This window comes from Phocoena sinus, chromosome 6 (assembly GCF_008692025.1).
Source record: "Phocoena sinus isolate mPhoSin1 chromosome 6, mPhoSin1.pri, whole genome shotgun sequence".
Lineage (NCBI taxonomy): Eukaryota > Metazoa > Chordata > Mammalia > Artiodactyla > Phocoenidae > Phocoena > Phocoena sinus.
In genome coordinates, this window is record NC_045768.1 from 97,378,797 (window position 1) to 97,389,412 (window position 10,616).

The window sequence follows — 10,616 nt, forward strand, 5'->3', positions numbered from 1 at the left end:
CTTCATTTTAGAATCCCTCTTTTAAGACGCCTGATCTCCAGAACTCTAAAACGCTCATCTTTTCCACTTCCTCTCAACAATTGTTCAAATGATTTTGCAGTAACAACGCCAAACAAGAGTCTTCAGGAGTTTATTCCTTAGACCCAGATTTGACCCACTCAAAGGTTTATGATTGTCTCTGTGTTGTTCAACAATGAATGACATTTCTTGGTCATGAACAAAACTGAGGCCCAACAGTTTTGAATTTTACCTGTGATTTGTGATCTCAGAAAATAGCAACAGTTAAGAAATCACCTTATCCTCTGTTTTCTGAAATCCTCCACCTTTTGTGTACCACAAAGAACCACCCCACTTAAGATAAGATTTGCTACCCAGGCCTTCTCAGGATTCCCCTAAGACCTGGAGATCACTCCCTTGTTTATCTGTGACCAGGGAAACACCAACTTTTCCCCTTTTGCTTTAACCTGCTGATAAGACCAGGCACTGATCTCTCAACTTCCCTTTCTTTGTTCCATGAAATATTAGCTGAGCTCAGAACTGTTTGTCATTCTCAAACTAGCCAAACACAGAGATGAACCTTCCTGTTCATCTAACTGACTGAGACTTCACCTAATTGCAAAATAATTCCAATTGTAAATCAGCCCCACCTGTAACTTTCCTACTTTCCCTAAAAAAGTCTAAGGCAAAAACCACCCTGCAAGACATTCTGATCTTCTTATTGCAAAAGCCTGAATAAAATCAATCCTCTTACTTATTTTTTGTCTTTGAAAACATGAATAAGGGCACATATATCCAGCAATCTATGTGGGCATATTTTGTTACATACATTAATGGGGCATACTTAGCTATACTGACAGCTGTATTAGCATCCTAAAAAGAACTAAATAATTTATATAGCCAAATGAGGGACAATGTGGAGAGAATCACCTGGAGTGGGGTGGAGAAACTGACTTAAATGTGCTAATTTTTCCAGGATTTTTTACTTTTCAAAAATTCAGAACTGAGGGCAAGAGATGCACCATTAATTTATGTGAGATAGTTTCATAATTAAGCAAGTACACTTAAGGAGCGTATTAAACTACTACTTTGGGAATAATTTTAGAATAACAGCAAAGTTGCAAAAATAGTACAGACTGTTCCTTGTACCCAGTTCCCAGTTTCCCCTAATGTTTCCATTTTATCTCATTTAAGAGTGTAAGTTATACTTCTTAAATTTTTTATGGTTTCCTTAGAGTTTACAATATGCATTTTTGAAATAAACTACTCCCACCTTGAAATAACACCACACCACTTCATGAGTTCAGGAACTTTATAACATAGCATTCCCAATTCTTTTCTCCCATCCTTGTGACGTGGCTGTCATTAATTTCACTTATCCATGTGCCATAATTCCTTAACACATTGTTACTACTCTCCCTTAAAACAGTTATATGTTATCCATTAGGCCACCAGGGCTGATAAAAAGTTATTTTTTAGACTGATTAAGAAGCGGAAAACTCAAGGATTTCATTTTACCAGCATTCATTTCTCCTTGGAAGTTCCTCCTTTATGTAGATATAATTTTCTGATCTTTGTCAGTTGTTCTGTTTTTAATGTTTGTGGTAACATAGGTGCCAAAGGCTTCAAATTCCTCTAATGTCCTTGTTTTTGTCTCTCCTCTTTTTTTTTTTTTTTAATATTTACTTATTTGGCTGAGCCAGGTCTTAGTTGTGGCATTCAGGATCTGGTTCCCTGACCAGAGATCAAACCTGGGCCCCCTGAATTGGGAGCACAGAGTCTTAACCACTGGACCACCAGGGAAGGCCCTTGTCTCTCATCTTGATGTTGGGGCTTCCCTAAGTACTGTTGCTCAGCTTGAGTCTGTGTCTTGCAGTTCTTTTGGCAGTGATCTACTCTTAACTACCCTGGAGGCCTGCAGGTGTGATGGTAAACTGTGAGGGAGGGAAAACATTCTATAATCTTGCAGTAAATCCCAGTCTCTAGCGGGCCTCTGTTTGAGGGTGTGGCCTTCACAAGTGTTTCTGACTCTCCCCAGGGATATGGCTCTTTCCCCTGCCCCTACTCCTTGCCTTGACTGCAGCATTTCCTTGAAGCCCTATCCCCTGCTGATATGTTCCCCCAACACACCGCATCACATGAGAAAGGAAGGATGTAGAAGGCTGAATTGGGGGAGAATTTATTTCCTCTAGCTGGGATGAGATTTCAGAATTGCATTCTGGCCAAGTCCTTTCTCTGGAGAGTAAGATTCTGCTACATAGAAAGCTCCATTGCCACCCCTTCATCCCCATCCCCTCCAGAGCCACCAGGGCACCTCTCTCCAACCTCACCATGAGAGCCTGCAGGGGTTCCTGAATGGAACACCCCACAAGAGTCTGGCTCCCAGGATTTTCTCCCTCTCAATTAGTCATTCATAAGTCCCCCTGCAAATGAAGCAGAAATCAGGACCCACCATGATCGCCATTGATTCTAGTTGTCTAAATTAGGGACCTCCATGCTCCTCGGGTACCCTAGTTGTTCACACTGAGGACTGTCATGCCCCAGTGACAATATCATAAAAGGTGAAGAGCCTGTAATAAAAGCAACAGTAGATGCTAGAGATGTGTTCTTGAACATGTACATTCATGACAGTATAGCCAAATAAATATTTCACATATTAAGAAAAATTAACCAGGTAGTGATTAAAAAGTACAATCCCTAAGTGAATACCCAATTCCACCTGCCAAAAGGGATGTCCAATGATGTTATAGGGAATTTGCTATAAGACTCAAAGTGCCCTCTCTATAAAGTACAGGCAAGACTCGAAGCTCCACGGTCTGGAGAGGGTAGGGTAGGAGGGGGAAGGCAAGGTGTATTCTGGAAAAGAAAATGTGTAGAACACCCTAGGGATATCATAAAAGGCTACTGTAGATGACTTTAACCCAGGCCTTGGTCCTCCAGTCCCAGTGTCTACACTAAAGATTAGAACTTAAGCTCACCTAACCCATTTCTGACTTCTGGGTGTTCCACACATGTTTCTAAACTCTGGAGAATGGAGACTGTCTATTTTGGGGAGAGTGAGAAGAAATGTGGTCAGGACAATATACAAAAGATGTAGAGAAAATGAGGATATGCTTAATTTTTGGATTTGAATATACTGCATTGGTCTGTCGAAATGTGTGTGTGTGTGTGTGTGTGTGTGTGTGTGTGTATCTGTGTGTACAGTCTTTGTGAGGCTTTTCTAACTTCAAAAGTATAAAAGGTTACTAACACAAAACATCATTTAGAAGTTTAATTACTTATCTTTTTATTATACTTGGTTTTGTAAGTTTGAAATAATAATCATTAGTTTGAATTTTTGTGTTAATTATTCTGAGTGAAGTTGGCAAAGGTGGATGGAAACTATAACAAATTAAATATTCAAAATTAAGTATAAAAAAAGTTCTATTTCTGGGTTGATGAAAGTAAAAAACTTATATGGGAAAAGTGGTGTTCATATTTGCAACAATGTGGATGAATCTAGAGGACATCATGCTAAGAGAAAGCCAGACAGAGAAAGGCAAATACTGCCTATTATCAATTATATGCAGAATCTACAAAGAAAAAAGTCAAACTCATAGAAACAGAGGGGTGTTTGCCAAGGGCTAGGGTTGGGGGAAATAAGGAGAGGGTGGCAACAGGGTACAAACTTTGTATGAGATGAAAGTCTTAGGATCTAATGTACAACATGGTGAACAGAGTTGATAATACTGTATTGTATAATTGAAATTTGCTGAGAAAGTATTGACACAACTTAAATGTAAATATGCGAGATGAAATAACGATGGAATTGTGAACAAAGGAGATTCTGAGAGTATAAATCTCCGGGAAACGGCCAAAATCCTGGGAGAATTTCAGAGTTTCAAAGGCTATGAAAATGGTGGGTTCAAGCCGAGATCCCCAAGAGATCTGAGGAACCAGGAGAAACGTGATTTCCAGGTGGAATGAATAGAAAATTGACTAAGGTCTAGAAGACCCATGAGGGTGCAGGGATAGAGCTGTGGGGCGGATGTTTAGGGAGGGGCCGTGGTACAGCCTCCTCCTCTATTACTCCCTCCCACACCCTCAGGAGCCCTTTGTGACCAAACCACAGCTCTATGATATAGGCCTAGGGCTTTAGTCTCCAAGTACATGCCCTGTGCTCAGTTGCCTGCTGGCAGCCGTGTGATTCAGATAATGGAGAATGCTCTCTTTTCTCTGAAAAGCACTTTTGATACTTGGCAGTACTCCAGTTGCACTCTCTGTGTGAGTGACATCATCCTAGCCTTCCTGTGTGGACTGGGGCTCTTTTTCCTGTTACTCCGCTACCTCAAGAATAATGTATCTTCACCACCTCCCAGGAAACATGAAAACATCAGGAAGGTAAGGAACCCTTGGGCCAGACCCACAAGCACAAGATCCTCTTTTCTTTTCTATCGCTATTTCCACTTTTCTCAGTCAACTACAGAGACTCCTGAAATGGGAAAGAATAGGACATCTATTCTCAAGTATAGAACATCATCCCTGTAAGGACAAGCCAGGCTGGGCGGGGATAGAGTGAACACTAGGATTTCTATCCAAAGATCTCAGACCAGTTGCCCAGGTATGGTAGAGGGCTCCAGGGCAAGTCTCACACACCGTGACCAGAGGTCGAGGACTGGATACCGAGTTCAATCTCAGCCAGAGGACAGGCCCGTGAGCACTGGATCACCAGCTGTAAACAGGTGTCTCGGATGAGGGCTGATCTGCTGGCAGTGCTGAGGCCCTGAGAGCCTCAGAGCTGGCGCTGCAGTCGCTCTGGCCTTGGGAAGCAGAGACCCACCTGTTGGAGCTCAGAATGAATCCGTAGTTCAGAGAATGTGTGTGTTTTTTGAGCAGAGGAACAGTGACGAAAGAAATCCAGGGTGAATCTCACATTGAAAATCCTTCTTTATGTTCTTCAGAGAAGGAAAACAGAAAATATTTTTATCCTCTTTAAAAATGAGTGAAAGGTAACAAACGTAAGGTAGATAGCTAGTGGGAAGCAGCCGCATGGCACAGGGATATTGGCTTGGTGCTTTGTGACAGCCTAGAGGGGGGGGATAAGGAGGGTGGGAGGGAGGGAGACGCAAGAGGGAAGACATATGGGAACATATGTATATGTACAACTGATTCGCTTTGTTATAAAACAGAAACTAACAGACCATTGTAAAGCAATTATACCCCAATAAAGATGTTAAAAAAAAATGACTGAAAGGAAAGAAAAACCACAGAGCTCTGTTAGTTAAACGTAGAAAGTCATATTATGTTATGGACACTGAGTGTCTGATGCTTGTCTAGAGAGGGGAGAGTGAGAATTGGGTCCCAGGTCCTCATTTGTTCTGTCTCTCAGCATCAAATGGAGCCGAAGGGGAGACGCAAGATTAACGAGAAAAAGAGAGCTGTGAAAGGTAAGTTGTGCCATTCATCCCTGTGTGCCCCGAGGGTTAGCCCCCATCTCTCTCAGCCCTGAGGGCCCAGCTCCACAGGCTCCCAGGAGGCCAGTGGCAGGGCCTGTCCCTCAAGAAACAGAACCCTCAGGGAGGCTCCTGGGAAGGAGAGCAGAACCCAGATACCTCCCAGATTCCATGTGCACAATGAAGTGGTAAGGGGCCTGGAAAAGGGTGTGGCCCAGCAGGGGTATGTGGGTTACAGTGGACCAACAGTGCCTGGGTTGGGAGGTGGGACCTCCAGGTCCAAACGTGGACAAGTTGTTTAACTTTGCTCAGATTCCTCTGTAAGGTGACCCCTGCCCATTCTCCCCCACATGGAGGATGTGAGGGCGGCAAGGGGTAATGGATATGGAAGTACTTTGTAAATGAAACACCCTTTCATGAGCTTCACCATCACTGTCAGGGTTCATGTGGCTTTGGACGCTGGTGCTTGGGCTGCAATCTCCCAATGGTGTCCCCTTAAAGGGACACTGCACTCAGCCTCCTGTAAGACCCCCTAGGCCCTTGCCTTCACCATCATGACCCACTCTGCTGATTTCCAGCTTGCAGAAGTTCCCTGAAAGAGCTGGAAAACGCACGGGACCTGATTTCATTTCTGCGAAGGTAAAGAATCTTTCTCTTCTCTCCTGGGTTCTTCTTCCACCCAAAGCCTATGGTGTGACATCTGGGCTGCAGAGAGCCTGGGGCTGAAATGTGAGGGGGAGCCCTGAGAACAGCGTACGTCTAAAGCCCTGGGGTGAGGGACAGCAGAAGCACTGTGAAGTCAGCATGGGGGCCGTGGAGGGCCGTGGGCCCAAAGGGGTCCACCCCTGCCTGCCCTGCCCAGCCCTCCTAGCCCGGGGGGCTCCTGGCTGCAGCTTGTGCCTCATGTCTCCTGCAGCCACCTGGACAAGCTCCCTCACAAGGGCGGCTTCCATCAGCTCTCCTGTCAAGACCCCCTCGGTGAGGTGGGCAAAGCAGCGCCTGCTGCAGCCCACCAGCCCTGCAGGAAACCTGCAGAAGACGATGTTCCTGCCGTGTGCCCATCAGCTGCCCTGGTTCCTCTGACCCAGGGCCCTTTACCTGTGGCCTCCACCCTGTCAACAGAACCTCAAGACCAATGCAACTTGAAGAGAGTCACCCTTGGCACTGTTGCAAAGAGCTCACCTCCAGGTAATTCTTTTTTGGCATCTACCACTGCAGCCATCTTGAGTCTTGGCCTCGCATGCTATCACATTTTGTTCCTGTCCTTCTGGTGGAAGATTACCAAGGCCTTGTTCTTCCCCACCTCATCACAGAGTAAGTCCTGGCAAGAACACCTGTCCCACCAGCCACCAGGGGCCCCGTTCTCGGGAGGGCCCACAGACAAGCAGGTAGAGACTGGTAGCCCCTTATTTGACAGCCCTGAAGTCCAGAGGCTGCTGGAGCTCCTAATCACCAAGAAAGTAAATCTAAACACTTGTAAGGAGAAAGAAAAGGACGGGTCATTCTCAGAACAAATGAGCTCAGACTACCGCCTGAACACGTTAGGGAATATGTGGAAATCACTGGGTGCTGAGCAGGACAACACAACCCCTCAATCTTTCTGGAACATGAAAGACAAAAAAGAGCAGCTAGAGCAGCTACCTGGTCCTCAGCAGCTCTTACACTCCGAGGTCTTGAGGGACCACTTGGAACAGAAATACAGCCGGCTCTACTGGGGTCTCCCCTCTCTGCCCAGCGAGTCGCTGGTGGACGTTAGGAGCTCTGCTCAACAGCCGGCACCCTTTGTTTTATTCAGGGGAGTTTCTCATGGCTTCTCAGTTTCAATTCAACCTAGAATACCTTTAGGTGCTTCCCAGGCCCCAGTCTTGCCCTACCCGGGGGTCCCACCCCAGCCTTTCACTCAAAACCTGCCTCCCTGCCAGCCCCCACCTCTGGCTCAGATCCAGGCCCAGCCCTACCTCCCATCTTCTCTCCTATCCAGACCACCTTATTCTCCACCCCAGATGAGTACCTGTGGACTAGACTGTCCTACATTTCAGAACAAGACACTATATTTTATCCCAGCTGAAACTCAATGTCTGAAATGCCCCTTGTTGCAGAAGCAACTGAAAAGTGGGGAGCCTTCACCCTCTGTGGTCAAAAGGTCTCAGAAAGGCTTTAACCAACTCATTCTCACCCTTCCTCAAGACAGGGGATGCTCCCAGGCCCGAAAGTCAGCAGTTTCCATTCATCGTGAGGACTTAATTGGCCCTGATCTCCAGAAGCAACATCTTCAAAAGAGGCTCATCAAAGAGCAAAGCAAGAGGGGCCTGGCCTGCAGTATCCACCTGTCTCTGTCTCTGGAATTGAGCTCCTATCAGTGCCAATTTTTAGGGACTCATCAGGCACAGGGCAAGCAGGGACCCTGGCAGCCCTCTGCTTTTACGGGCAAAAGGAGACTGGACCGACAGAAGACAAGGTCCAGGTGCCCTAGGAGATCCCACAGGAAGGGTCAAATGCAATTCCAACCAGGGCAGGATTTCGGCAAGGGTCTAAGGCCATATCTGAGGAGGATCTCAAAAGCTTCCTCCAGGACCAGCCTCCCAGTCAAGTTTCTGCCAAGAAACTCTGAAAAGGAGTCAGAAAGATACTTGATGAGGCCCTTGAAGAGTAACTCTGGAAACTGTTTACCCAGTAGCCCAGAGCAGAAACATCTAGAAAAATTCTTGAAAGCCCATTTGAGCACAAAGTCGAGGCAGATTAATCAAGGTATGACACCTGTGATTGTGCGTCAATCCTGGCTCGCTGCCAACTGTGCTTCTTATAAGCCCCCCCCTCACGAGGAAATCAGAAATCTAGCATCCTCGAAGTATTGGAAACCCTGTGTAAACTCCTCCCGCGAGCTTTCCTTCCTCAGTCCAAGCATTCGGCAGATGCTGGAAGCACATGTTTTAAGGTGGCGGGTAAGGCACAGGTGGGGCTTACCCAACCAGGCCTTTGAGCCCATAAATCTCAAGCCAGGTGGGGCTCAACCCTTGTCCTCTCCAAGGTCCACCTTTTCCCCCTCTGCCACCTGTCAATCTAGAGCACACTCAAAAGCCAACTTTGCTAATAAGCTCTCTGGAAAACCTCAGCCCCATCAGGGAATGACAGTGATAACAAAAGCAACAGTTCCCACCCTGGTGAGTCCCCTCCCTGTTCCCTCACCTGAGCATACAGAAATCCAGAGGGCCCTGGGAAAGACTTCACCTGGTGACAGGTATGGGCCCTCAGAGGCCCCTCTGACTGGACAGGAGGGCAGACTGCCTTATCAGATGCCCACAGTCAACCTCATGGGCAGAAGCTGGGAGAATGGGCCTGTCTTGGGCTTTCCAGCCACTAGGAAAACCCTGTCACCACCAACAAAGTCAGTTGCCCAACATCCAAAGGAGCCATGCCTTAAAACACAGGTGGCTCAAGGCCGTGCCACTGCTGAGCTCCTTCCAGACTCTCACAGTGACATCCTCCTTCAAGACTATGCCACTGGCATGCGCCTCCAGGACTTTGCCACCAATGTGCTCCTTCAAGACCATCACACTGATGTGCTCCTTTCTTCAGACATCTTGGCTTCTCACAGGTCTCTTTCTAGTTCCCAGAGGGAACACGCTAGTGAGGACGCACCAGCTTTCCAGGCGGTGCCATATGACCTCAACGTCAGTGAACAGAGCAGCCTGGGGCAGCAGAAATTCAAAACAACACAACTTCAGGACCCATTTAAAAGCCAGAGCAACATGCCTGCCCCAGCTGAGGAGTGGAGGTGCGTTAGGAGCCTCCAACCTGGAGACCATGAAGAAACGAGAAGCAACCAGCAACAACAGGAACCCGGGAAACCAAAAGTTACGGATCCGTGTAAGGGCCAGTTTGCCTCGACTGAGGGGAGGGAGGACAACTGGAAGCCCAAACCAGGAGAGTATAAAGAAAGGTCTTCAGGACTAAAGGCTTCGCAAGCAAGTGGGATGAGCCACGCTTCTCAGGTCAGGGAAAGAGGAGAGTCCCTTGGGAGCAAACACCCCCAGCTCTCACCAGGGAAGAGACAGCTTTCACCAGAAAGCCAAAATAGGATGAGGCAGTATGTTAGCCACGATAAAAAAGGCAAAGGAATAGAAGAATCCCTTCAAAAAGGCAAGCCTGCATCAGCCACTGCTCACCAGCAGAAACCAATCAAAGGCAAACCTGTTGTAGAGAGCAGGGCTATTGACCCTTGTGCGATTCCAAGAGCTGTTGCACAGGTCCTAAGAGAGAAACTGGGGCTTCACCAAGGACTCTGTGCCTCAAAGTTAAATCAGCACCCAGAACAGCTCCAGGCCCCAGCAGAGGGGCACTCCCACTACCACAGGGTTCTCTCCTCTTCAGAAGAGAGAAGGGTGTTGAAAGATACAGCCTACAGTCACCAAGCCAGCCCCAAGGACCACAGCTACCTTAACAAGAGCAGGCATACCACAGGCAGGGGCGACAAGTCAGCCTTCCCACCCAGGGAACTGGAGTCCCCAGTCAGACGCTGCCAGCATGGACCAAGGGTGGCCGGTGACTCAGGCCACCTGCGCCATCACCCAACATGTCCTCAAAAATGTGTTCCCTCTGGTCAGCCAGAGTGTGCTTCTCATGCCTTTCCTGGGAGGAAAGTAGTGCCAAAAAAAGTTCAGTTCATGGAAAGAAAACCTGCTTCTTCTCACGTTAACAGATCATCTATGTGATAATGGCTTCTCTTCCTACCACAACTTTTATTGTTTCCCAAAACAATGTGAGTGACACAGCTCTTTGGTCTAAGCATTTGTGTGTGTGTGTGTGTGTGTGCTTTAGCTGGTCCTCTGGATTGGATGCATTAATATTCTATTTTTAAGATGTGTGGGCTAGAATATTTTTACATAAGTGATGCATAGGATATGTGGTTTATAAATTAGGCTCTATGGCCATTCTTATCCCTCATGGAATGCAACATGAGGGTAAACAGAACAACCAGCACAAACAGTTTCTGGAAAAACGATTACATTCCCTTGAACTTTCCCAGTAGAAGAAAAAAGGTGGAGACTTCAGGTAGGCAGCTGAGATACATTTGCCCCACAAATAAGTACATAAATTTTAGTCTATTAAAACTGGAAGGGGGGCTTCCGAGAAGATGACGGAAGAGTAAGGCGCGGAGATCACCTTCCTCCCCACAGATACACCAGA

The 10,616-nt window shown here is 46.9% G+C and overlaps 1 protein-coding gene across 1 annotated transcript; it reads left to right on the forward strand.

Annotated features, from left to right (window-relative positions):
* The first annotated feature begins 4,146 nt into the window (after positions 1 to 4,146).
* LOC116755044 (spermatogenesis-associated protein 31E1-like) lies at positions 4,147 to 10,141 on the forward strand. The gene is made up of 4 exons (XM_032633902.1): positions 4,147 to 4,377; positions 5,366 to 5,423; positions 6,008 to 6,068; positions 6,346 to 10,141. Exons 1-4 carry the CDS (start codon positions 4,147 to 4,149, stop codon positions 10,139 to 10,141), a joined length of 4,146 nt encoding a protein of 1,381 aa, XP_032489793.1.
* Positions 10,142 to 10,616: the final 475 nt, after the last annotated feature.